The sequence below is a fragment of the Thunnus thynnus genome, chromosome 17 (assembly GCF_963924715.1).
Source record: "Thunnus thynnus chromosome 17, fThuThy2.1, whole genome shotgun sequence".
NCBI lineage: Eukaryota > Metazoa > Chordata > Actinopteri > Scombriformes > Scombridae > Thunnus > Thunnus thynnus.
Genome location: NC_089533.1, coordinates 8,356,071 through 8,383,510, shown reverse-complemented (window position 1 = coordinate 8,383,510; position 27,440 = coordinate 8,356,071). Strand labels below are relative to the sequence as shown.

At 42.7% G+C, this 27,440-nt stretch overlaps 2 protein-coding genes across 3 annotated transcripts; one reads left to right on the top strand and one right to left on the bottom strand.

Moving 5' to 3' along the window:
- On the top strand, positions 1 to 5,202 carry p3h4 (prolyl 3-hydroxylase family member 4 (inactive)). The gene is made up of 7 exons (XM_067616151.1): positions 1 to 560; positions 1,995 to 2,144; positions 2,234 to 2,405; positions 2,487 to 2,615; positions 2,703 to 2,848; positions 3,050 to 3,133; positions 4,604 to 5,202. The coding sequence occupies exons 1-7, from the start codon at positions 120 to 122 to the stop codon at positions 4,745 to 4,747; spliced, it is 1,266 nt and encodes a 421-aa protein (XP_067472252.1). The 5' UTR covers positions 1 to 119; the 3' UTR covers positions 4,748 to 5,202.
- A 212-nt stretch (positions 5,203 to 5,414) lies between these two features.
- Positions 5,415 to 26,451, bottom strand: LOC137201210 (disintegrin and metalloproteinase domain-containing protein 11-like). 2 transcript variants are annotated; one of them, XM_067616149.1, is made up of 25 exons: positions 25,340 to 26,451; positions 24,385 to 24,581; positions 21,496 to 21,572; positions 21,097 to 21,163; positions 18,820 to 18,902; positions 18,642 to 18,705; positions 18,463 to 18,523; positions 17,812 to 17,993; positions 15,448 to 15,519; positions 15,087 to 15,253; positions 14,884 to 14,968; positions 14,360 to 14,450; positions 13,838 to 13,889; positions 13,187 to 13,286; positions 12,843 to 12,914; positions 12,592 to 12,684; positions 12,203 to 12,283; positions 11,995 to 12,109; positions 11,756 to 11,861; positions 11,243 to 11,362; positions 10,963 to 11,131; positions 10,504 to 10,615; positions 9,570 to 9,660; positions 8,183 to 8,200; positions 7,688 to 7,821 (listed from the first exon to the last, which is right to left on the bottom strand). In XM_067616149.1, exons 1-25 carry the CDS (start codon positions 25,398 to 25,400, stop codon positions 7,806 to 7,808), a joined length of 2,352 nt encoding a protein of 783 aa, XP_067472250.1. In that variant the 5' UTR covers positions 25,401 to 26,451; the 3' UTR covers positions 7,688 to 7,805. The 2 variants fall into 2 exon arrangements, with proteins under 2 accessions (XP_067472249.1, XP_067472250.1); XM_067616148.1 differs by lacking the exons at positions 8,183 to 8,200; positions 9,570 to 9,660 and having other exon boundaries at positions 5,415 to 7,821; positions 25,340 to 26,449.
- Between the last annotated feature and the right edge of the window lie 989 nt (positions 26,452 to 27,440).

Genomic DNA, 27,440 nt, shown 5'->3' with positions numbered 1-27,440 from the left:
ACGCCACTTTCACAGCCTACGTGCAGACAGACATGAGCAATCCCTGGTAAAGAAAGAGGAAGTTTCCCCTGCTCCATTCAAAACAAGAAGACTTCCAACAGGAGCCGGTGGAGGCGAAGATGCTGCTGAAAAGCTTGTGTCTGGCCTTTCTGCTCCTGGCCCTGGTCGAGGCTCAGTATGAGAAGTACAGCTTTAAAAGTTTCCCAACGAAGGACATCATGCCCCTGGACTCTGTGTACGGTCACGCGTTGGAGCAGTACGCGGCGCAGAACTGGGCAGAGAGCATCAAGTTCCTGGAGCTCAGCCTGCGGCTCCACCGGCTGCTGCGGGACAGCGAGGCTTTCTGCAGCAGCAGTTGCAGCTCCGTCAGCCGGGACAATGATACCGTGTTCCACGACAACACCCTCCTAGTCGTGCGCCACATTCTGCTGAGGGCTGCGTGCCTTAAAAAGTGCAAGGCGGACTTTCCAGTGTTTAATATCACATACCCAAAGAGGGATTTACTGGAAACTTTCGAGAAAAGGATACCGTATCGGTATATACAGTATGCGTACTACCAGGTGAGATCAAGGGCTTGTGTTAAGTGGTGAGTCCTAGACATGATGTCAGGCCTATAAAGTTCTGGTCTGAATTTTGAACAAGTCTGAAGTTACATCACATACCTGAACAATAGCCAATAAATTCGACATTGTGAGCGTAAAATTCACGACGCACTCTGTGTGCTCAGAGCGGAAAGTTTCTGCATGATTTGGCCATTATAAACTAATTTGGGAGTATGAGCAACACAGGATCATTCTGTATATATTTAGAGTTACTATAACTGTGCGGAATCACCAAGCAAAACTAAAATGTGTGGCAGATCCACCCGGTTTGACCCACCGAGAGGAAATTTCTAGTCGGCGAGATGAGAAGACTAGTTTCCCTGCTGCTTTACTTGCGCCCTCCTGCCGACCAAGCAGCATTTGAGCATGTGCCACGTCTCTTCCAGTGTTCCCCTGAAACAATCCCCTCATTATCCTTCTCTGCCAGACACAAGGTGATGTAGAGGGAGGTGGACAACGTTTGCTTACAAGGCAAAAAAGGCTGTTGTACTGTAGATTGTCTTATATGTTTGCGTAAAACATTTTTTTTGTCCTACTGAGTGTATAATGATCCACATGTTATTGTAGACATCATTCATTTTAGGGAGCAGCCACCATCAGACACCCTTTAACTCTAGCTGCTGTAATCACAAGATCTCCAGTTTACGGTCAAACAGCTGTCGATATCAACAAACATGCTTTTTAAGCAGCCACGCGGGACTAACATGATTATGATATTACGTTATGTATTTGTATTATGACACTGGATCAGAAAGATATGCAGTTATCAGCATCAAAAGATGGATCAGCTCTACTCTTCAAGGAAAGAAGAAGAGCTGCAATGATCAGTCGGTTGATAGAAGATGAATCTCAACTGTTTTAATAATCTATTAATTGTTGTGAGACATTTATTAAGCAAAAATGGTCAAATTTTCTTGTTCCAACTTCTGAAATGTGAATATTTTCTGGTTTCTTTAGTCCTCTGTGACAGGAACTGAATATCTTTGGGTTGTGGACTGTTGGTCGGGATAAAACAAGACATTTTAGATTGTATCTTGGGCTTTAGGAAACACCGATCGACATTTTTCATACACTTAATAGACCAAATAACTAATCAGTGAATCAAGAAAAATAGTCAGCAGATTATTTGATAATGAAAATAATTGTTAGTTGCAGCCCTAGAAAAAAGTGAGTTGAGAGAAATATGAAATCATGCGGTCAGACATCAGTGATCTACATGTGTTAGTAGTTATTGGATCAAAGAGGTCAAAGGTCATGTTATCCAGTGAGCAGTAGTAATGACAGGATGATTGAATGTGTGTTTTCATATTTTAGACATCTTGAAAACACAGTTCAGTCAAACTACATTCTCTTGACATCCACTGCAACTGAAACTGTGATATTTTCTCTCAGCTCAACAACGTGGAGAAAGCCGTAGCAGCCGCCCACACCTTCCTGAAGAAGAACCCGAAAGATCCTTATTTGACCAAGAATATGAACTACTACAAGACGCTATTCGATGTGGACGAATATCTCATTGACCACGAGGAGCAGCCGTATGAAGTCCGTAGCTCAAATTCCCACATTATACCAATTTAATTCATGCTATTCCCAAATTCCACCTCTTATAAATGCATCTCTTTGTTTTCCAGAGTGTGTTCTTGAAGAGTGTGATGCTCTACAACAGCGGAGACTTCAGCAACAGCGCCCGAAACATGGAGCAGGCCATCATACAGTATTTTGAAGCGTATAACCTCTGCTCATCAGGCTGCGAGGGCTCGTATGAGATATTAGAGTTCAAAGACTTCTATCCCACCCTGGCAGGTGAGTGCAGAGCAGTTCGGAAGCAGCTCAGTATCTTTGAGACAAGACGATAATATGATTTCTCCTCCCTGCTTCCCTCAGATCTTTACACCGATGTGCTGAAATGTAAGATAAACTGTGAGGATCATCTAACACCCAACGTCGGAGGCTTCTTTGTGGAGAAGTTCGTAGCCACCATGTATCACTACCTCCAGTTTTCCTATTATAAATGTAAGAACTATGACAAAGACTCTGCTTTTTGGGAGCATTTTGTGTTATACATTTCTGTAATGTGTATTATTTTGTGATCCTTCACAGTGAATGATGTGAAGAACGCTGCTCCGTGTGCAGCCAGTTATATGCTGTTTGACTCCAAAGACCAGGTGATGATGCAAAATGTAGCGTACTACCGCTTCTACCGGGAGCAGTGGGGACTGGAGGAAAAGGACTTCCAGCCTCGGCCTGTGAGTGAAAACGAGGATTTCATTCATTTGATCCATCTGCACTTCTAGGACTTTGATGGTTTAACTGGTGACAGAGCTGACTTAGTATAAAGGAGATAGAAAACAACGCAGGGCCATAAAACAGTTGGAGGCTGGTTAGTTCTCGCCTGCTGCTCCAGTCAACACAACAGCTGATGTCTCTTTTTTTTTTTTTTTCCCTAGGAGGCCTTGACATATTTTAACCAGACTACCAAGCAGAAAGAGATGCTGGAGTTTGCAATGAACTACCTACAAACAGAAGATGAGGTATGTTTCTGTTGTTGTTGTTGTTGTTGCAAGGCAAATATACAGGGAAGCAGTATTGTTTTGCAGCTGGATGGCATTGTGAGCACAGCAACCACACTTAAAGGGGACATATCATGCTTTTTGTGATTTTCTGTTATTTTTATACTGTTATAATGTTGGATGTTTATGTTAAACATGGTCAGAGTTCTAAAACGTGAAGTAAATGTATGTAAAAATGCTCCCTGCAAGTCAAAAGCCAAAACACATTGCAACAGTAGCACAGGTAGAGGAAAATCCTATCGTCAGAAAATTGATTTAGTAATATCTCTTGTATACAGTCAAAGGTTTGGACACATTTTCTCATTCATCTGTCTAAAGTCTGCTAACTTCAGCTAACATTAGCCACCGTTTGCTACTGGTTATACCAGAATAAATCAGGCTGCAGTGGCAAAACCATCGAGTGTATTGAATTGAGCAACGCTGCATTTTATTATTTACAAATTCCATTGTTCATTTGTAAGAGGAAGAATAAATCATCTCTTCTTTCAAAAGTCAAATAGTTTTGTGTTAAATTTGCAGGCCTCCAAACATCCACTGTACTGAAGTGTTAGCAGAATAACCTGAACTGCCTGAACCTTGACGTCATACACACATAGATAGGAGTTTCCTTTACAGGAACAATAGATTGTTGCATTACTGCTAAAATCTGAGTGGTATCTATCCATACAGATTATATCTGATGAGGTTTTCAGATATCCAACTCTGAGACTATTTTTAAACAGCACCACACAAAAAAAAAAGAAAAAAGAAAAAATTCCAGCAGAGGTGTCAGAGACGGACATCTCCAAATCTCAGCAGATAAAACTTTAACTGTCTGCAGGACTAGACTAGACCTCTAAGGGTAAGTTAGACAAATCTGTTTTGATGTTTACTGAACTGAACCACTAATTTAACTGAACTCTAACTTAAGACAGGGTTTACATCCAAGTTACTAAAGTACACAAATTCACATTTTCATTTTCTTAAAAAAAAGTTTAATAAATTAGAAGTTGCGTAATATAAACTTTTACCTAGTGAGTTTGGAGGAGTAGACTAGCAGACTAAATGCAGGCTGTTGAGGTTATGTGAAGGGCTGTAAGAAAAAAGAGAAAGGAGAAGAGAGAAAGAGGGGATGAAGGCTACGGAAGGAAGGCAGTAGGGGGGGGGCTGTGTTTTCCGCCAGCAGAGTGTGGTATGTGGATGGGAGGTGTTGGCCACTGAGGCTGTGCCACATCCATTTAACTCAGGTCAGCTCCTCCCAGCTTCAACACACTGCCTTGACCTGAGAAAGGGGGGGGAGGAGGAGGAAGAGGACTGTGAGACAATTAAGGCTGAATTACAGTGCAAAAGTGACAGATTTATAGAAAGAAAAACGTATTAAAATCACCAGATGGAGTGAAAATAAAAGAGAAATGCTTGCTTGAAGTTGACTGTGAATGTTTTGTATTTTAGGATATAGTAAGTTCAGAAGACCTGGCCGCCTCTGAGCATCCGGACGCAGAGTTTGAGGGTATGGGAGACTACGAGGAGTCCTTCCTGGCCGATTGGTGGCAAGAACCCAAAACTAAGTGGGACACCGGAGAGGCCGCAGAATGACGTTGGTCCTCGTCCGCTGTGAAGAACGCTTCCTCATCCAGCTCTGTCCCACTTCTCATGACAACATACCAAAGAAAGTTGATCTCACCGCAGACAGACCTACAATCCCAACAGTACTTAGCAGAAAAAGCACGACTCACACACGCAGTTGTGCACCTTTTAGACGAACTTATCATGTTGATCAAGATCACAGATTGACGTGCTCTGTCTTGGCTGTCATCAGCCTTTTATAACTGTTACTTTTCTAATCAGTCATTGGCCTGTGTTCCTGCAGTACAACGTGCCGGTTAATGACTTTTCTACAGTTTTTATTTAATGAAAGCTGAATGCCTCTGTGCCGTGGAAAAAAAAAGGAACTTGACGTGGCTTCTCTTGCGTCGAATGAAGTGGGTTGTTGTTGAATTAGGCTTTAGCTGCAGACAATGTGCTCATAAATAAAGTAATATTTTAATATATATTGTTTTGTTTTGTCACTTAATATGCATCAAGATGATTGGATTAGTGCTCCAATGCCAATCTGACTGCTGAAATTTGTTTGTTTTTAGAGCAAATTGATTAATCACTTAAGTCAATAATTGGTTCCAGCTTCTCAAACATGTTTTCCTGCTTTTATATGTTTTATATCGTTAATTGAATGCCTTTTAGGTTGGAATGAAAGACATCAATTTGAGCTCTGTGTATCTGCAATGGGGATTTTTTTGCTATTATTTCATTTCATAGACTGAATGATTAATCATAAAATAATAATAATGGATTTTATGAAAGTAAATGGTACTTGCAGCCATCATTTAGGGAGAAAAATAGATTTCACACTATTTTATCTTTAATTACTGTTTATCCCATGCTCACTGTAATTTAAGAGCAAGATTATCATGAGATTAAAATGATTATGATATTTAAAAGAAGCACAAAAACTAAAGCATAAAACACTCAAGTCTAACCATTAATTAAAATCATGAAATATGAAGACAGAAAGGCAGCCAGATGAGAGAGTAGGAGGTGTGGTTTCATGTTTTATATATTTTATTTTCCCTTCATTTCAATCCATCTACAAGCGTTAGTTCATATCTTTCTTTTGTTTCAATTCAAAAAAGATAGTGTCTAAAAATATGGGGTAAGATGCATCTCTTTTTTTTTTTTTTTCCCTTAAAGTTCAAAACGATCAAACCAATTGTATTTGATACCAACTCTGTACATATTGTAATAATAACAATAGTGCATCTGCCACAGTGCAAAGCTCAAACGAACCAAACTGACCTCATACACGCATACGTTATCAGACAAGCTGCCTTCTCAACCCACGGACTAGATCTCTTTAAATCTCATTTACAGTGGGGGGATCATTACAAAGTCTCCGGGCTGTGGCGTTCACCCAGGGCTCAGGGCTATCGACAAAATGTACAAAAGGTTCATGACATTTCTGTGATAGCTGGAATGATAAGAGAAATGGCGAGACGGCTAGCTAAGCTCTTAGGCCACATTGAAAGATGCATGGACGGCGTCGACTACAGGAGAGAAATGCAAGTCGTGTCAAGAGACTGATAGCTATATGTTAGCTGAAACAGATAAAACTAGCTTTTAAATATTTTTTTTTTTTCCATACAGTGCATTTAACATTCAGTATATCTTGCACATATTTACAAATAGGTGTGCATACAATTGGCTAGTGCTCATTTTCTGTAGATACATGACATACAGTAAAAACAGTTGTATTCTTTATTAATGTGCTGCCTTTATGGTGCCATGGCTGCAGCGCACAACGGGCTGTAGAAAGAGATGATATTCTAGAGGTAAAAACCTGCCTATCTACCTGTGATAGGAGGAGTGTTAAGGTGTACATGGACACAACTGCCCCAAACACTAATGTAAACACGCATACATTCGTCTTTTCTTTTTAAAAATCTCTCGCATCCCGTACATTCGCTCATGAACAAACACACGGATTTAAACCTCTGAAGCGTACAAACTTTGGGCCTGAAAGTGGTGAGCACGCGTACAGACAGATTTTGTGGAATGTATGTTGTGGTTGAAAACACTAAGTTACGGTCTCTGCTGCTTCGATGTTCAGTGTTTTAAAAATGATCCCAAAACCATAACACCTTGCTTCCCTTTTTGTACCTGAAAACCTGTGGGGGGGGGAGAGGGGTGGGGGGTGGGGGGGCAGGTTAGGACGCCTCAAGTTAAAAGAAGAAATAACAATGAACATAGTCAGTTATCAGTCTGGGCTCTGGCTAACGGTTGACTAGGTTTCGAGCTGTCGTCTTATATGATTGTTAGTCCTTCCTCAGCCTCTCTTTGGAAAACATGCTTAATGACAGTCCAATGTTAGGTTTCTTTTCAGTTATTTCCACGTTGCCAAACATTTGAGATTAAAACACATCTGTGTCCGTTTGAGATTCACTCAGTCAAGGCCTGGATTTGGAGGGACTGTGCCTCAGGTCCTTCTTCTTAAGAAAGAAACTATTCAACTCCTGTTACGTTTCAGCATCGTAATAGTCTATCTGATGGCCAGTTTATGTGCTAGTCCAGCATTTTCACTGTGGACTCAGTTGGTGGCCAGATGACGTTTGTGTGCAGGCAGGCAAGCAGGCATTGGAAAGACATGTCTCATATTAAATTGGTCCACCGTTGATATGTTCTCTATCAGACTGTCCGAGATGTGAGGAAAGGGGCTACACAGACACCGAAGCACCTTTCTTAGAGCCACCGGCCTGGAGGAACAACCCTGCGTCTCCACCTGCTCGCTCTAGGCGTGGCTCCGGATACAATCCTCAGTGCTCTGCTGGAAGCAGCCACACGAGTATGATTTGGCTGGTATGGTAAGAGGAGCTCCACAGGCCCAGAGGGCAGCAGAGCCAGGCAGGAGGACAGACGAAAGGAGCAGACAGGAGTGTGTGGAGGAAACAATCGGAAGAGGTTTGGAGAGATTTGAGACCGGAGTGGAAGACTTTTTTTTTTTTTTTTTTTTGTTCTCCTCTTCTCCAATGTGGAAACGACACAGTGCGTGGAGGAAGACAGGAGTAGACAGGACACAGAGACAGAAAGACAGATAGACATCTTATCCTCCACCAGATCTGAAAGAGAAGTAAAAAAAAACAGATCGTTAAGCTAAATACATTGGTTGCGTAGGCGACAGGAGATAAAGATGGAAAATGGAAAAAGCGGTTCTGCTTTGCTGTAATTTTATAGGATTGGGGAAGAGGGATGAGGAGTTTTTTTGTGATTATGTAAATGAGATGAGGCATTCAAGGAAGAGGAGCAGTGGGATGAAACTAAAAGCCACAGCGGAGGGATTGCATGATGCTCTGTAGGAATGAGCCAAGGGATGATCCTCAGATGGCGGATGAAAGAATTAGCAGCTATGATCAGGGAATCTGGGATGGGGTGGGATGTTTTGGGATGCTGCTCCACGGACAACAGCCTTCAAAGTTATACCTTCCTCTTCGAATGTTCCTGCATCCCATGAGCGCACGAGAGAAAAACACAAAATGTCAAGACATATCAGTGACAGTAGGAAAAAACGACTAACAAGCTCAACTTTTTAGAAGCATGTTATAAAGCTGATCAACTTGCATTTGAACTTGTATTAAATTTAAAGGACAAGTAAAAAATTAACAGCATAACTGGACAAGAAAATATGAATAAATTTACAGTTATAATTGTTAAAACCTTGCATAAACAGGATCTTATAAGAAATGTGGTTATAAAATCTGAATCAATGTTCAAATAATTTCCTTTCACTGGCTATACTCTGTTGAAATTTACCCACAGCACTGACAGATTTTAGGACAAAACATGAAAAAATCAATGACTCAGTCAGTCATTCAATCCATTATCCATCTACAAGCCCTTTCCAAAATCTTTCTTGCCAAAATTGTAGTAACGACATCACATGCAGCAGGTCTACAGCAGTCATGGCGTTGACCCTCTGAGTCCCAGAAGGTTCGAATCTGACAGGACGCCACAACAGAAACCACTACACCCACCCTCCAGAGGGCTGACTACGAAGAGAAAATTTCTTGCTTACAGCTCATGCACACATGCACAGACACCTCTGACCCGTAAAAGGACTGTTAACAGCGTGCTACGTGCTACAAGTGATAAAAATTTTGCTTTTCAAATAGCTTTTCAACCGTTGCAGCTGTCTTCCCGAATCTAACTGTGTGAGTAAAGTAAGAGCAGTCCTTTTAGGTCAGAGTATAAGGTGTGAACAATAGCAAGCATGCACAGGTGGAACAGTGCAGAAGAAGCACTTCAGCGAAGGCATTTAGGGGTTAGGGTGTTGTCTATAGGAGAAGAACAGGATAATGCAGGCTAAAAAAAGCACCACAGGTACAGTATTTTCTTTAAAAAAAGTGCTTTGTTAATCCACTGTAACATTACACTTTTTCATCACTACACGGAGTGTAGTTTGGAGACGGGTTAGGGGAATGCTGCATATAGGGGGAACTTCCAGATGTGGCACCAGTGGAGTAAGTGGGATCAGTTGTAGTGGACTTCAGAGAAGTTCCTGGCAGATTAATACCTCAGTCCTGCCCTGTTATTACTATAAAAGGCTGGGCTTGTAGAAGAGGGAGGGGAAGGAAAGGTGCAGGTTGATTCAAGATTCGGTGTGACGTTTTGCACGAAGTTTAACGCCAAAGGCAGTTCAATAGTTAGCATGTCTCAGACTCGACTGCTTATTTCCCCTCCCTGGGTTGGGCGATGAGTTGCAAATGGGCATCTACTGTATATCAGAGGGGTGAGAGTGGGAGGGGCGAGGGGGGAGGGGTCCTTTGAGGTAGAAGCAGACAGGTACACAAAGGCATGCCAGAACTCTTACTTAAATCCCCATCCTGTTCCCCCTAGGACTATAGCTGCCAGGAGAATAGCACCTGCGATGGACCCTATTATGATATTGGTGCCACTGGGACCTGCGCAGAGGAAGGAGGGGGGGAGGAAGGGTGCGGAAGAGGAGGAGGAGGAGGAGGAGGAGGAGGAGGAGGAAGAGGAGGGGCAGAAACAAAACAACACCACTAAAAAACACACGTCAGAGGACAGCATCAACACTGTACATCAACAACATCAACCAGAGAGAGAGAGAGAGAGAGAGAGAGAGAGAGAGACAGATGGTAAGATACCTGCAGACAGAGACACAGAGATGAAGGGAAAGAGAAGGAAACCAGCACGTGGGGTGGAGGTGGGACAACGGGCGGGTGAGCGAGGGAGGTCAGGGAGACAACAGTTACAAAAAACAAAGGAGAGAGAGTGTTTTATTACTTTGTTCTCATTCCCCCTCTCCTGCTCTTTCAGCTGGACACCCTCTTGCTCAGGGTGGCTTTGGCTTTTTTGGCCCTATGAGAGCAGCTGCTCAATTGCTCTGTGTCATTGGCAGACTGCAAGAAAGTAAGGAAGACACTTGAAGATGGCAGTGCCTGCAAGACATACAGTACCACCATACACGCACACACACACACATACACCGACATACTATACATGCACATATGCTCTAATGAATAAACATGTCTCAACACACACCCACACGCTCCCAACACTGAAACCAAGACGCAGCAGGAAGGAAAACACTGTGTGGTATAAATATTGATGTTAACTTGCTCACAATAACCAGGTGAACTACTCTCTGTGTTTGAGGGCAGGATATTGCGCTCCGCTTCAGTACATATAGAAGCTACGATGATGATGGGCAGAGACTATGAGGGGGGATATGAGGGGCAGACAGAAAGAGAGACGTGATCAGCTTGAGAGGTGCTATGGACCTTTCTTCTCTGGGCCCGTCGGGACCGTAGGCTCAGGGATAGGATCAAAGACACTGCAGTCCTTCCCTGTGTAGTCCCTGTCACAGATACACTTCACCTCATTACTGCAGGTCTACAAGAGAGACAGATGACACCCAGTGAAATACTCGCTAGGAGAAAGAAGCTAGCAGAAAGAGGTGTTAAAAAAAAACATGTTACAGTAAGTATAGATTTGGAGATTTGCGGGTCAAAAGACATAAAACTGGGCTGAATTTGATGGAAACGTGACATTTTAGACATCTAAGGTACATATAACTACTGGCAGGATTTTAATGGCTATATTTCGATGTGAAGCACGTAACTTAGACGTCTAAACAACATACACTTACCAGTTTTAACTTAGCAGTATAAAAAACTTATACCTGCAAATCACCAAATCAATGTTTACTGGAAAGTTGAAAGCTCAGGATTTTTTTTTACCCCGTGGTCGGAACAGATGCGCCCAAAGTTGGATCCCGCACAGATGCTGAGATTGAAGGAGGCCACAGGGAGGCAGCGTCGCTCCAAACACATCATGTTGGGACCACAGGGAGTGCCATCCTCCACATAGCCCAGGTCTGAGCCGTCCTCCAGCAGAGCATGGCCGCCTCTGAGCGAAGCGTCCAAAACACGTCAGACAGGTGGGAGAGGAGGAGTAGAATTAGACATGACATTAATACTCTGTTAGTTGCTGCAGATCCGATGGATGCGTCCCACTCACCGGCAGTCCAGGTACTTGTTCTGGTGGTAGAGGGTGAAGCTGGTCACCTCACCCTGCAGGTCTCCAAACTTTGGCTTCATGGTTATGTTGGCGCAGAACAGGAAGCCGCATAAAACATCCCTACACAGGAAAAAGTGAATGGCAGAGAACAATACACATAAAACTTGGGTTGTTTCATGCTCCCTTTACTCACAAATACATTATATGAAGGAATATGTCACTTGAATGGAGCAGTACGGATCTTTTGTGTGTTTTTAATGAGTTCTGGTTGACAATTATGTTTTTTAAGCTTTGGCTACACAGACACACAGTACTTAATAGTAGAAAAAAACATTTTTGGTTATGGTCTTTTAATAATATTTGTTGAAAATGATAAAATAAAGCCAGTCTCATATTTACAAAAAATGGATTTGAGACATTAGTACTACAAAAAAAAGCACAATAGAGTGAATATGCGCTTATTCCTCTACAAGAACATCAGTAAGGATCAGGAATCAGGATGGTGTGACTCACGGCTTGTTACACTGCAACCAGCCCTGACCCTCAGGACCCGGACCACAGTTGCCTTTCTCTGTCCCCTCAGCGTTCAGCTTCTCATAGCAAAACCTGTCCGCTGAATCTGGGAGGGCAAAAAAAAATGTAGTGTCACAAATAAAGCAGGGAGAATAGAATCAGGAGAATACGATATGCCTATAAATCATACTGTCCAGGTGCAAGGGGACGGTTGTACTGTGAATGTGTTTAATACTTACTATAACCCCAGAGTCCCTTGCACTGCCCATCACGAGTCCTGCATCGTCCACCGTAACATCGACCCTGAGTACTATCACATATGTAGCCATCCAGCTTGTGGACATTATGAGGGCACTGCAAAAGAGGAAAATTACACAATATACTTGATACTCTTGTTAATGTCATCTTGTAGTTTTTTTTTCTAGTGTTATATACAGTCAAAGCTACCTGGCTGGAGTCTCCGGTGCAGGTCTCTGGGATATCACAGTCGTTCACAGCCTCTCGACACACCACGCCTCTCCGCTCATACTAGGACACAACATTAAAAGGCATCAGGTAAATGCTGGACAAGTTTTACCAGTTATCAGAGAGAAGATTTCTGATGCATGTTAGAGCTTCATACATGCTGTATGGAAATGTAGATTTAAGTAAAACAACACTTTTCTCGTTCTTGTTTCTGTCCTGGTTTAAAGGATTAGACTCTCTGCATTCCCTTTAACCATATAAGTTATTTTTAATTTCTGCCAGCTTGATGATCAACACTAAATGTGTTGTTGGTCCAAAAGAAATCTCTTATATAGCAGAAATTACTGTTAATAGGTCAAAGGTCGACTCACCTTGCAGCCAGTGCAGCAGAGTCCATTACTGCACATGGCGTCATGGGTAAGTGTGCACTTTTTGCAGCAGGCCCCTCCACTACGGGCGCACTCCTGCAGCCACAGACACATAAACAAGCCTTCAGCTCTGTTCCAGCAAACACTGCATCCTCCAGCGCTCATATAGAGACAGATCCTGGCAGTGCAACCGATCTGTAGCAGTTAGAAATCTGAACTTCCTGCACAGAGATGATGTAAAAATGGGTACTCACCACCTGGGATCCACAATCACACTCTTCCCCTGGCTCCACAAAGCCATTCCCACACTCTGGAGGGTCCAATAGCTGAGAGACACAGAGAGGCAAATATACTGTATGAGCACATATATGAGTAAGACAGATGGAGGAGAGATGAAATGTGTCGATACTATAGGAGCTTGTTGGCTGGAATTAAAGAGGGCACTACTTAAAGGCAGAAAACACAAAATATACTACAGTCCAGTCAGTAAATACATGTCCTGATGGAAATGACACTGTACAGGCAATTAATTAATTTATAAATAATTATTCTCAGAGGCAGCTCCTCTTCACATCCTACGTGGCCACATGGCCCTCACCTTGTTGGGCTTGTTGAAGAGGCAGCTCCCGCCCCCTTGGAGCAAGAACTGGATGTACTCGTCAACACTGCAGCGAGAAAACTTTCTGGGCAGATAGTATCTATGTCCACAAACACACACACACACACACACACACACAGATATACAAAAATTGAGACCAGGACGTGATAAAAAGACAAAACAAACAAATCAGCAAAATGCTTTTCTGGCAGTAAAGAATGCCAGATCCACTGTGGGTGTCTGTGCCATCACTTTGCAATCTGACAGAAATGTAACCATCTGTAATAAGATATTACTCAAATGAATAGCTGAAATCTGTATTGTTCCATCTGGTATAGAAAGCCAAATCCAAATCATTCATGTAGTAAATACTTTTAATTTGCCATTTGTGATTCTTTCTTGGTGGTCGGCACGCTAATCACTGGCTTGGCTCATTGAGAACCGAACAAAAGTCAAAGCATCAGTCTGTTACAGGTGTTTAATTGTCTAATTGAGTGAACAAATCGAAGCTGAGAGGGACCGTGACAAGAAAACAGTCCCGCTCTCTGCTGTTAAATCATGTCAACAAACAGAAAAGTGAGGTGTTTCACTGTTGTGTTTTTTTTTTTCATTGTTGACTTCAGTGTGCTGCGACATGGATCTTATCTTTACCCCGTGTCCTCCATGATGCAGCCCAGCCAGGTGTCTGGGCACCTGCAGTCTCCTGAAGGAAGAGAAGCGCAGATGAGAGGGCGATAAAATACACGGTGATCAGCATTGTGACATGCCTGAGAAACAGATTTCTGATCAACAAAGAAGGAAAAGATTGAAGATGCCACTCCTGGCTGGTCATACTTTTCCTACACATTAGTGACAGAGGTACTTGGCCTATAGCATGTGCACTGAGCTCTTGTCCTGGCATTGAATAATGGACCTAATGGTTCTTTGACATTAATCACCAACCCCATTGTTCAGTGGCAGCGATTCTTGAACCACCATCACCCCCTCCATCTTGGACGCAAGTGACTAATCACCTAATGGAGAAGTCTAATTACAGAAGAGACCTTTTGGACAGGGACACCAACACCCAATGCTCCCCCCCTACCACACACACACACCCTCCTATCAATCCCCTCCATCTGTAGCGTCCTCTACCTCGACCCTACCAACATCGATCTTCCTGCTGTCTTTTACCTGCAGAGTTGCGTGCGTTGTTCCACCTCATCCCAATGTTCTGGCCAAGGCTCTGGCACAAAGTGATGGCCATTGCACCCACATTCCCATACTGAAAAAAATATACATACAGTTTATATCCACATATGAGAGCTTTATTGTGAGACATTGATATAAAATCATATAGTTAGGGTTTATTTTACAATTCCGTTGCACCAATACTGTAAACCTTGTCTTAAACTTAACAGGTTTTTCTTTAAATCTTGGTTTAGTTCACTCAAAACTAAGATTAAAATCTGTCGTGTTGCTCCAGACTTTAAAAAATGTTATCTCTGATGTCAAATTTAAAGTGACACGTGAGACTAAACTAATATAATAGAAACTAATATTCAACTTTGGTTCCAAGGTTTATTTTAAATTGTGATGAGATGAAACTGAAATCTGGTGAAGCTACCTTCAGCTAAACTCTGATTAATCCTTATCTAAGTTTAAATGAATCTCATATTGGTGTAACGTCAGATTTAACCTTTCCAGATCTTCCTCACCTCATTGATACCTCCACCCCTCGTTAGAGAGCACACTCCTCCTGTATAGGCCGTCCCGCTGCGGCTACTCTGAAACGTACGTCCTCTGGGGTGCACAGGAAACATACCATAATTTACAAATAAAACCTGAATTATAGTTACGTCCAAACATCAATCAAAACATAATTCTTTGAAAATTAGATTTTTTTTGTCGGTCCTCTTACGAGAAAAGATGGACGACGTCACTCTGCTCTTTGATGTTGTCCTTTCTGTACTTCATGAAGTTCTGCAGTGTTATCAATGGATCTTCCACTACTGGCATCATATTTTTAGAGGTCCAGGTCTCCATGGCAACCAACACGATTCGTGTGTTCAGCTGCTCCTTGTAGATCTGGGGACCAAAAATGCCAATCAAATCCACTGCTTTGCTGGTGTGACACCCTATGTGTCTAGAACTGTGCACTATCATGGATAAATGATTTCTATATGTGAAAAGAAGCATACATGCGTGTCTTGACAGGTGGTGGTGTGTGTATTCAGAGTTTAAGAGAAGGAGGAATATAATCCAAGAAATAAAGCTCATACCGCATCGGCCATGTTGACCACCGCTTTGGCAAAGTTCTTGGTTTGGCTGCCAGTGCGACGCAGCTGTACCATCTGTGAAGAGACAAAGATACACAGATGGTGTAAGAGATGATCAAACACACACACACACACACACACACACACACATACATACAGACTCATACATGTACACGTAATGTCCGTACTTGAAAAAATCTTCATTGTCATAAGGTATATGTTTAAATGGATGTTTCACTGATTTTGTGAAGTTATTAAATCGTGTCTCTTTCCTCTAATGTTGGACAAAGCTAACCTTAATGAGAGTGAGTATCCATCACCATATGTAAGAGTCATTTAGGCACATATTGGTATTTGTTAAATTGTTTATGTTGTAATCACACACTATATATGTTTTTATGCACCTAAAAGTTCTGATCGAAACAAGCTTTTGAGCATATATAACGTGTATATGAGTGTACATCATATAGCGGGTGAATACAGTGACGTTGGCAATGGACCGGGCTGAATGTAACTTCAAATACATTTGTGTTCAACATTTGAATACATTTGTTTTTCACAAGAAAATTGGATTTAATTCAGTGGAACACACTAAATATCCTAGTAACATGGAACATGGTAAAACAGCCACCATACCATACTCTGTTGTAGCTGTTCACCTGTTGTACTGGTGTAAAGAGACAGCTGATACCTAAACCTCTTCAGTACTGAGAGAATAAATATTACTGGAAAACACTCGACTGATTGTTCAGGGAATTAGTTAATTAGTATTATATATTTGGGTCTCTGATGTGCCTACTAACACACAAACTGTGAAAGACAACCCAGTCAGTTTGTTTTGGGCTGGCTTGCTCTGTACTCTAGTGATTCAACAAGCCATTCAGATTTGATGCCCCTTCTTATGTCACTTGGAGCCTCATTGAAATTGTACCACCCCTCATCTATGCCTCTATCTGAGTCTCCACCCACAAAATTTCCTGAAGTCCACCATGTTTTTCTTGCAAGCCCTGGCTGGGACTGGCTAAACTAAGCTAAGCTAAGCTAAGGGTGAAAAATATGCGTGTATCGCCGGGGAGCAGGGCCGGAGAGTCCTGTGTCGCTGCTGCTGCTGCCTCATCTTCTGGAGGGATAAACACCTGATTCTGCTCTAATCTGGAGCAATTTACCAGCAGGAGGAGTTAACCTAGCCGGCGCTAAGCTAACACCGGAGTTACACACCACCTCAGCTGCTGTCATCAATAATAAACATCTTAAATGCCGGTGAGTTTATATAATTTTAAAGTTACAGAGTATGTAGATATCTATGTGTATAAACAATAACGTCACTGCTGTATTTATGTCTTTAAATGTTATTTTGAGTGTGCAATGTTAGCATGGCCCTGATCGATCTGAGCTCCATTCAGAGGAGAAGCATTTTAAAAGTTGTTTCTTTGTCGTCTTGCGGACAGACCCGACAGAGCATGAATTCAGGCTTTTTACAAATCGGCATCATGATGTAGTCATTTCAGCATCCTTTTGATCCGTTTATTGCAATTAAATTACAGCAAAATCAGGCTGAGCTTTAGTGAGGGCTGTTTAGACAGGATGAGAAGGCTGCTGTGGTGCTTGATCCTTTTGACCAAAGCATGTCAGACACATTTTACAGACCCCAGGGAACTGATAACTTTTGGGAAAGGGGTATAATATATTAAGGAACTTTCTAAATCAGTCAGTGTTTATTCAATCAGAACAGCCTTGTGTTTTGCAGCAGCTACTTTTATTCCTTTTTGGTGGTATGATTCATATTTTACCATACAAGGTGTTTAATCTACCTTCAGGGGGAGTAAAGATGTTTTTTTTCACTTGTTATGTAGGAAGCGTGATATTTATTGCAAATGTCTTTTGGTCTGGTTAATCATTTGAAGGACATTTGAGTAAAGGATCCTCATCTATTATTTTTTAAGAATTCTCTAACTTTTGCTTCATCTTCATCTATATTTTGTCAGTGTTCAATTAGGACAGTTTCCATTGACATATCAATATCTGTACAACATCCAAACCTCTGCAGTTGTAAAAGTCTAGTTTACTTCTGCCACAACATGTTCTGATGCCAGGAGATGTTTGCACATTATGAAATTAGCAGCCTCTGCCAGCTTTGAAGCCTCAATCAAATTGAATTAGTGTAGCGCCTCACCGCAGATTGTTATCAGCACCAACATGGAGATATTCATTGTTTTACTTGCCAAAACCATTGTTGTCATGTGTCTACATTTGTCAGACATGCAAAAACGTGATAAGCAGCCACCAGGTAAATAAATGCATTCCCAAAGATGATCGCTGCACATTGTGCATCCAAATAATTATCAGAATAATGATCATTTTACTGACCATGTCATTGTCGTTGACCACCATCAGCTCAATGTATTTGGTCTCAGTCTGGACGGAGGGCCTGCGAACATAACGCTTGGATCGCCTCAGCCCCCCAGACACCTGCTGCTCCCTCATTTGGTCTGGTCTGTCGTCATCACCATCACCTCCTCTGCTATCCCACTCACTGTCCTCTTTACAGTCTGGACACACAGAGAAGCAGAGCTGCAGGCACTTAGAGTAATATTAAATACCGTGAGGTGCAGTGGAACAAATTACTATCTCAAGTTCAGTCAAAACATTACAGTTCCCGACGAAAAAATGTTTGAATGACCTTTATTACTTTTGTTTTGTCTGAACTGTCCTCTCAGCTGCTCACTATCTGGGTCAAAGTATTCTTAATTTATTTTATTCCATTGAGAAAAACAAGTTATTCCAATATTTGAGAGTAAGAGAGAATGCATTTTCAGCTTTTTGAGTTTTATTGGAAAATAATATAAGTAGTTCCAATGGAATAATAAGTAATATTTATATTGCATAATAGGTTTGGTCTTATTTATAAAATTGAAGGCAAGGTGATTATATTTAAATGCAATAAAGATAAGATAAGAAAAGGCGATATTATACACTAATGTGATAAGTGTCACATATGCTGTAAATGTGCTTCTGTACCTGGGCAGTGGGGGGAAAGTCTGATATCAGGCATCCTGCGGATTAAGTGAGCGCCATTATCCTACAACAGAATACAGCCAGATGAGATCAGACACATCAGAACCTACAAAACAACAAAATCAGCATCCAGAATCTTAACCTGCTGCTTAAACAACAACTACTATCCCCAGACTATTTACCTGATTGCTCCCATTGTGAACTGGTTCAATCCCATAAGAGAAGAAGCCATCAGAGAACATGCCGCTAAGAAAACAAACAACAAGAGAAGGATGGTGAGATGTAGAACAGCAAGAGTCAGAAAAGTTAAAAAAAAAAAACACAGGCCTCTAATAAATAAAGGTTTATTTTCAGGCTCACCACAGGCCGTGGCAGGTGGAGAGAGCTGCCCAGGACTCTGGTAAACCTCTTAACCTTCCCTGGTAGTAGCAGTGCTCCCCTCCCTGTGGACACAATGAAACAACCTCTACTGACATGCTTCGGCTTTACAGGCACACTTTCATACTTCATTGGTTATCGTGATAGATTAGCTCTGGAAAAACCTCTCACAACCCCAGCATCTCCCTCTTCCCCGCTATGGCGTTTATGGCACAGTTTGTGACCTACTTGTGCCCTGTGCTCTGCTGCACTCTCCTCCACTGACAATAGAGGTGGAAGTAGACCCTGCACAAGGATCTCGTCAATAAATCAACACCCACACGGTTAGATCTGAGGATTTAACATGGGATACCTGCACACTAGGCTCACATAGTGACTGAAAGACACAATTCTTCTCTTTCCTGTCCTTTAAAAACATTGACTACCACAACACAGCTCTATCTTTCGTCTCCAGCTAACACTCCCTCAAAAGTGGGCGCGCTGCTTCACAAGGTCACAGCGGTGAAGATGAACCACCGGGAAAGGTGAGGAAAGTGAGAAACACTGGTTCACCTGGATCAAATTGAATTCAGCAGGGTGTCGCCGCCTCGCCACAACAGCTCAGGCGAAAGACGCCTCGGGGCTTTTCAAATGGAAATGAAAGCGTTTTTTGACTACAGAGAGCGGTCTGGTGACGCTCTGCCCTGGATGCATCACGCTTGCTGTGTCCAGCAGCAGCAGCAGCATCATAGGCATCACGTGAGGCCTCCGTCCAGCTGAGCGACAATCTGGCCTGACTACAGGTCTCCATCCCCAACCCTGTGAGCTTCCTCTCCCTCCCGCCACTCTGGGCACAAACCAATTGTCTATGAACTCACATGCACCCCCAACATGACTCCTCGCGATGCCAAAGCTAATCTTGCCTTTGTATTAACTGGCATTTTACTCCCATTTTCCCTCCTCCTCCTCCTCCTCCTCCTCCTCCTCTCTCGCTAGCTCTGCTCTTCCCTCCCTCTCGGTCTTCTTTCATTCTCTTTTCTGCCAAGAACTTAATGACACTGCTGAGCTAACTTGTTGCTATGGAAACAGGCTTGTGATTGGTCAGGAGGACTGAGGGAGAGTTTGGAACGACTGTGGGTGGGGACGCGGAGTGCTGGCTGGGTGGGTGGGTGCTTGGGTTGGAGGGGGGGGGGGGGGGGGTAGTGAGTGCCACATTTATACAAAAAAAAAAAAAAATTTAGCCATCCCTCCTGGCTAGCAGAATGCAGTGACATTCCTCTGGTCTGTCTGACAAGCACGCATCACATAAGATGTCAAGGCTTTCATCCATTTCCCGTTATCTCTAGATGATTCTCTCTCCGAGCTTGTGGTTTTTACACCACAGGCACCCGCTGCCTTTTTCTTCTCGGCTGTCTGAGAAAGGCCACAGCGGCGGAGAGGCGAGCACACGCGCCGCTGACAGGCAAAGCCATGTATGTACAGAACTGTAACATGCATAGGCGTAACGGTTACATGGCAGCCTACTTTTGAAGCAGAGAGCTCACAACACACTTTCCAAAAATAGATAAAACAGAAGGATTACATCAAACTGTAGAAAACATGAAAACATTAAAAAAAATCAGCTTTTAAAGATAAAAGCAAACAAAAAGCATGTCTTTTGTTTCTAAACTGAGATTTTAATCCAACACATCTGCATTAGATGACCTTAAAATATAAACGCAACATTGTTATATAATGAGCTCCAGATAATGTAAAGCATTTAAAGTTGCAACAATTAGTCAGGTTCAATAATCGATTCATCGTTTCAGTCATTTTTCAAGCCACAATATCAAAAATTCACTGGTTCCAGGTTCTCAAATGTGAGACTTTGATGCTTCTTGACTTAACATGATGGTTAAATGAATCTCTTTGGGTTTTAGACTCTATGTGGACAAAACAAGACATTTGGAGTCTGGGAAACCGGGATGGACATTTATCACAGTCTTCTGATGTTTAAAACTAAATGACTAATCCAGAAAATGATTAACGGATTAATCCATAGTGAAAATAATCATAAGCTGCAGCCCTAAAGGCATTACATGTGATAAACAAAACTTTAAATGAACTCTATGACTCAGTTTCAATTGCCAAAGAACTGCTTATGCTGCACCGCCACTCTGGTCATCTCATTAATATTCTGCCTTCTGCAAGCCAAAAGATAAGTTCACTCATGACGTTCAATATTTCCTTACTAAAATCCCATTAGTACACATCCACATCCCACGCAAAAAACAGCCTTACCACAGACTGTGAGGGTCTGCCGTCCTGGTTAAAGTGCCGTTCCACATATTCTGAAGACAGGAGGTGACTGCAAAAAGAAGGAGAGATGCTATGAATATTTCTAACAGCATTATCTTCATCATCCTAGAATCCAAATTTGCTCTACTCCCAAAATATATGTCACAAAGAATATATCAGCATGCTGTGAATGTGATGCAAGGGATTACCATGAATCAAAATTGTTAATAAAATCAGTGCGACCTCATAAACATCAAGCAGTGTGTGTCGGCCGTGTGCCACATTGGTATTCCCCATCTTGTCATGTAACGTAATTGAGAGCACTAAGTGCATTTGCTTAAGTGCAGGGAAATGCTCATGTGAACAGATCTGATGATTCTGGATAGTGACGGTGATACTAACTGGTTTAACTCCAGGTCCAGGGTGAACGTGAGTCCAAAAGCTTCCACTTGGAAACAGCTCTGAGCCAAGTGGACGGGCTGCAAAAAAAAAAAAAAGTGACAGAGACAGATTCGGCTGTTGATAAATCAAAGTGTAACAAAACAATTCTGCTTAAGTGTGCCACTCCGCAGAAGCCACAAGGGGATTTTTGAAAAAGTCCCATGAATAATTCAACACAATCAATAATGTGTACGCTCTAAAAGCATCTCGACAGATGAAATATTATGATTGATAAAGTTGTCATTGATCAACGCTGGCTGGCCGCATTCAGGCGGGCATGACTGCGGAGAGCTATTGCTGTTTAAGAGCGGAGCTGGAGTTTTGTGATGGAGATGGATGGAGAGGGGCTTGACAGAAGGAGGGGAGGAGGAGGAGGAGGAGGAGGAGAAAACTTTACTTCTGGTATCGTCTATATTCAGCCGTGCTGTGCCGATGTCCCCAATGGACGGCTGCCAGAGCCGGGGAGGTGAGGAGACAGCAGGGCCAGGAGAGAGAGAGAGAGGGAGAGACAAATGTACTGCAGACTAAACAGTGTGTCTCTTCAGCCGCCCCGACTGTGCCAGCATGGCTTTGATCTCAGTCTGGAGGAACCAGGCTGCAGTGAATCACTGGGCTTTTACAATAAAATGCATCACTATCCAGGAATTATTCCCTCCAGTGAGTACGGACAACCGATTTCTTACTACTGTCTTGGAAAGGCTGAAGCATTGTGACCATCAGCGCTCCATCTCTGTACAGTAACATCGTCCCTCTGCTTTACGTTCACCGCAATTGTGTTCTGATCGTTATGTCTCACTGTTCTTATGGTCCATTTAGAAGCTGTTCCGGTGCTTTCGATTATATCTTCCTCAGCGGATGGAGTTGTAGATGTTCAAAATCCAACTCTTCTGAGCGCTTTAAGGACTTCTCGTCTATTGTGGCTCAACAGCTGAGATTGAAAGTTAATTCTTCAGAAAACAATCTCACCACAAAGTCCTTTTGGTAGCTGGCTGTGGGGCTTTTGATCATATGACATCATTCATCTCCTCTTTGACAGATCAAACCAGCGTCTGTACAGATCTTTTTAAGCCACGATGGATATTTTAATGCAATTTACTGATTATTCAGTATAAAATCAATATACATTGTCACATAATGACAGTAATACCAGAAATTGCGGTTGATTTCTTTAATATTAAACAAAATACTGATATATTTATGTGAGAGCTGGTCTTAGAGGAGGTGCTTCTCTACTGTATCTTATATAACTCACATAACATGCTAAATTTAGGTCATTAATTAATCAGTAATATCAATATCAGATGCAGCATTTATGCCTGAAATTTTAAAGTAATTGTAATCCGATCTGTGCTGAAAAAATGTACTTATGCAAAAAAACAAAAACAAAGTGAACCCAACAGGTAGAACGAAATGATTAAATCAGTAAGACAAATAATGCTGCCTCATCTATTTTCAACACAGCGTGATGTGACAGGAAAGAAAAAAAAAACTCAGCTTCTAAATTTATCGCATCCCTCATTCTGAGCTTCTTAAATATTTTAAAAAAACAAAACGCAGCAGGCGTGTGCAGACGAGCACAGCATCCGAAACGGGGACTTCAGAAACCTCGTCTACTTGAACAGTGTCATAATTTGTATCTCGTGAATGCATTTTATGTTGTTTTAGTATCATTCTTGTTTAAAGACTTCTTCTCCAGGGACAACGACGTTCATCTTAACTGTAGCCTTCAGACACGTGACTCTGGTGTGTGTAAGGAGCCCAATGTACTCTCTCATTAACAGTTATATGAACTACATCATATCAGTGTGACAGAAAGAGACACAGAGGAACAGGGATGGGGGGGGGGGAGTGCTCAAGAAGACTCTTGGACCATGCAGCACTTCTCACACAGGCCTATTTCATAATTAATGGGGACATACTTCAACACACCACTGAATAATGAAGAAGTCGGGGGCCTCAGCACGGCAGCAGGATGATCGGACGTGACGACTGAATATTTCAGGAGAGGCTAAGCTTTGTCATGCGGCGATGAGGGCCAGTATATACACTCATGCAAACATTTAAGGAGCTCTTTTGATAAAACTCTCCCTGCTCTGCATACAAAGCAGGTCAGAAGGTTTTGGTTTCAGAACGTGTTGCCAGATGTTACAGCTGGAGAACCAGAGTTAAGGTACGGGGACGCTTGTCTGTCTTGGTTTTAATCCTGCTGCTGTTTCTTCGCTGTGGACATTCGAAGGGATATTCAGTGACTAACTGGGTCAAAATCATGAGAAGCAAAGACTGCTGCAAGACACCACCCTGCACTGTCATCCCTGTGTAGCAGGAGCCGCATGAGCAGCAGAGAGCTAAAGGCTGCACTGTTTTACAGAAACAGGAAAAATGAGGTTCCCATCAGAAGAACGAGATGTCTGTCTTGGTGCTGTCACACCCGTATATGTCCATACACACTTGCTACAAAGCCACAAATACTGAATCTTTTTTAGGAAGGATGACTAGACTTGAGATTCTCAAAGGTTTTGAATTTATTTTCAACATATTAGGCTGCAAGAAGAGAAAAGAGATCTACCTGTAGGTGAGGACATAATGACTCCTCTGATCACAAGAACCATTCTCACACATTGTCCAACTGGGATACGTTGTTTTTAATCAAATCATAGTGAGATTAATCTATTCCTCATTTTGCTGGGAGACCCCTAAACTCCCATCAAGGACCCCTGAGTATCCCTGAGCCCCACTTAAAGACCAGTGAGCTGAGAATTCACAGCATCTTCTCACTTCAGTGTGAAAATAAACTCATATCCTCAGGATTGTGGATATGAGAGGGAAGTAGGAGAAAAAGAGCCAACTTACCGAGGTCTCCCCGGTAACGTTCTTCACCCTGGTATCCAAGAAGTCATGAGCCATTTCCTCCTCCGACCGGATCTGTTGCACCAGCCGCTTTGGATAGGTGACCTCGGTTGCGGTGTCCCTGTCATCTGGCCGCCCGGCCGGGGTAAACCAGTCCCATATGCCTCCGTCTCCATCCTGCACCGGGCTCCTGTCCACACCTGCGGGGTAGTATAATACAACAGGGACACTCATGGGTGTGCAGTGGGCTTGGCAAGGTATGGTGACACACCTGAGCCTGGGTGAGGCTACATTTGATCCGGCAGTGATTTTGTAAGCAAAGCAAAAGATTGCAGATTTAAATATCATAAGCAATATTTTAAACAAGTCACACTGAGAAAGCAATCAGATCAGTGTTTTCTGTAAACTAATGGTTCAGTGACCTAATTTATCACACTTGACTAGTGATTTGTTCTATCAGCCATTTCTCTATTATAACACATTTCATTGATAATGGGTTTTCAGGCTTTAATGGAAATAAATAATGCTCTATACTAGAATGACGCCCATTTATGCACATGCACAGGGGCCTATATAACTTAAAATCTCAGCAATCATCAATCAGGTTAAAAAACACATTGCATTGATGTTTGACAAGTTATGACATAGTGATTTGACATGTTTATTGGAGAAAGCCCCTTTGGCAAAATGGTTACGGGTACGTTGGATATATAGGTTAAGGGGGCTGCGGTGGAAATATGTTGATGCAGCAAATCTACCGCATCGGAGAGCGCTCTCAGGCCAGTTGGCAGGTTGGAACCGAGATCTCACTACAATCAAATCACAGCCTACACCGGGGTTAGAAAAGTGTTGGTGCAAGGGGGAAAAAAATGTGGATGCAAAGGAAACGAAAAGGCTGCTCCCGCTCTTCACCCCTTCTCTCTCTCTCTCCCTCTCTCCTCTCTCTTCTCTCGCTTACCTGAGACTGCAAGCCTCTCGCCCACTGCAGCAAAGACCATGAAGCACCACACCGCCAGCATGATCTTCACATATTCCCCGGGATTACAACATCGAGAGCGGCAAGATGTCACGAACCCGGCCGGTGGAGAGGAGGAAAAAGAGCAAAAACCACTGCACGGCTGAAATGATGGCGAGGATCCAAAGTGAATCTGCTAAACATCTGATGATGCGCGTCCTCTCATCTCTCCCCCCCTCTCTCTCTGTTTCTCTCTCTCTCTCACCACTCTCAGCTCCGGCCGCTATGGAGAATTTGGATTTGCATATCAGAACGATGCAAAATGAATCATAGCCTAGGCTTATGACGGAGATGATCAATACAGGCCTGGATATTGATAGGTGAGGAAATATGAAGAAGAACGGGAGAGTACGCAAGGCTGCGCGCGGGTGCGTATGGGTGCATGGATGAGGTTGTATGCATGAGTGTGTGTGTGTGTATATGCGAATCTGCGGTATGCGGAAACGGAGGATGGGAAAGCGAAGAGAGATGCGATGGGTCTGCGGGTGAGGAGGACACGTGGGACCGTGGTACCCTCCCTCATCCCGAGCAAGTCTCCTCCTCCCGTTGCCATGCAGCTCCGCGCAGGGAGAGGATGCGACAGCCCCGACTGCTGAAGTGCACGGTCGAAGAAAAACCATGAAAGGGATTAGGGATTAATATTCATTCATTTTTCTCAGGGTATGGGTATGAATGGTATCCCGGATAGTCGTTATATGAAGACTACAGGTCTGCAGAGGATGAAGGTGTGTCTCGATCGAGGAGAGACTTTACAGTTGAACGCAAAATCACCCCGACAAACACAGCAGAGGCCCCTTGACTGTTCATAATGTTCTAACAAAGACTGTTTCTGTAGTAAACTCCTCAATCAGTTCTGTAATTCAAGTTTTCTAATAAAACTTGTTGCCACAGGGATTTTGCTGTATAATTTGCTTCCTTCTCATCTGTGAAATATGACATAAAGCCAATTATCGAGTTCTGTAACCTCATTTAGGAATGCATAATGTTATAATCATCTCATTGCTATCAAGAAATACCTGCTTCAAGTAGCCTATTATGATGATAACAGTAGCAGGACTGATATCAAAGTCATTAAAAACTTGAATAATCAGATATCTATTCTTTGCAAAAGTTAAGATTGCCCTAGTTGCATCTCTAAAACTTTTTGTGATTATGTAAAGGAGATTATTTCCCCCTTTTTGATATTTACTAGAGCTGGTTGCCACTTCAGGCAACAGTCACACATTTAGATTTAAAGCTTTCATGGACCCTGTAGAAAAATGCAAGAATACGAATGTTTGAAGTGTCTTGGCAAACCAAATTACAGTTACATGTTGCTCACATGTTGTGCTCCTTCCCTTGAGTCAATGCAGGAATGCGGAGATCATGTTTAGTAACCATGAATGGATCATAAATGGAGTTCTGTGAATCCGGAGACCTGCAGCAGTGCTCTGGGTGCTGCTGTCTAAACCCTGTGACCTGCAGGATTGGCTTCCTTGATGCAGTTGCAGTCTTCCAAGCAAGCCATCCTGCAACACATCCTGCTAATGGAGGCACATTGTGCACTGACAGCCCTCTCTGAATATTTCATCTGCCCCCCTTTGAGACTAACAGGGAGCGAGTTATGGTGGGGGGAAAAGACGGAGGGGAGAGCAGCAGGAGTGAGTGAAGCATCAAGGGCCAAATATGCATTCACAGTGCCCCTCCTCCTTAAAAAATAAGCGCAGAGGATCCTTTCGTTTCGTTTCCAGCCAATAACTGAGTACAGATTGAACATATCCACTTCCCCTTTCAGTCCAGCCACTAAGAGTATGATAAGTAGTGTGATTGTAGTGCTGGACGTTATTGTTTTCTTTTTTTCACTTAAGCTTTTTTTTTGGCATTGCCTTTACTTGTTAGCGAGCAGTGAGGAGGCAGAAAGGAAACAACATTGTGGTTATGTGGCGTACAGAGTAACCATTCGGCTACCAGGCCTTGCCAGGACATCACTGTTTTCATCTGAGAAATGGTTACATCTGATCACACAGTTCAGATGCAGTCAATTAAGTATTCAGAAGGGGTACAG

Bases quoted from the DNA above. Each gene is read 5' to 3' on its own strand.
- p3h4 (XM_067616151.1), top strand. From the start codon at position 120: ATGCTGCTGAAAAGCTTGTGTCTGGCCTTTCTGCTCCTGGCCCTGGTC. The intron at 2,406-2,486 runs GTGAGTGCAGAG...TGCTTCCCTCAG, and splicing joins CTTCTATCCCACCCTGGCAG to ATCTTTACACCGATGTGCTG. The intron at 3,134-4,603 runs GTATGTTTCTGT...TTTGTATTTTAG, and splicing joins ACCTACAAACAGAAGATGAG to GATATAGTAAGTTCAGAAGA.
- LOC137201210 (XM_067616148.1), bottom strand. From the start codon at position 25,400: ATGCTGGCGGTGTGGTGCTTCATGGTCTTTGCTGCAGTGGGCGAGAGG. The intron at 15,520-17,811 runs GTCAGTAAAATG...GTCTCTTCACAG, and splicing joins TGGTCAACGACAATGACATG to ATGGTACAGCTGCGTCGCAC. The intron at 14,969-15,086 runs GTAAGAGGACCG...TGTGCACCCCAG, and splicing joins GACGTCGTCCATCTTTTCTC to AGGACGTACGTTTCAGAGTA.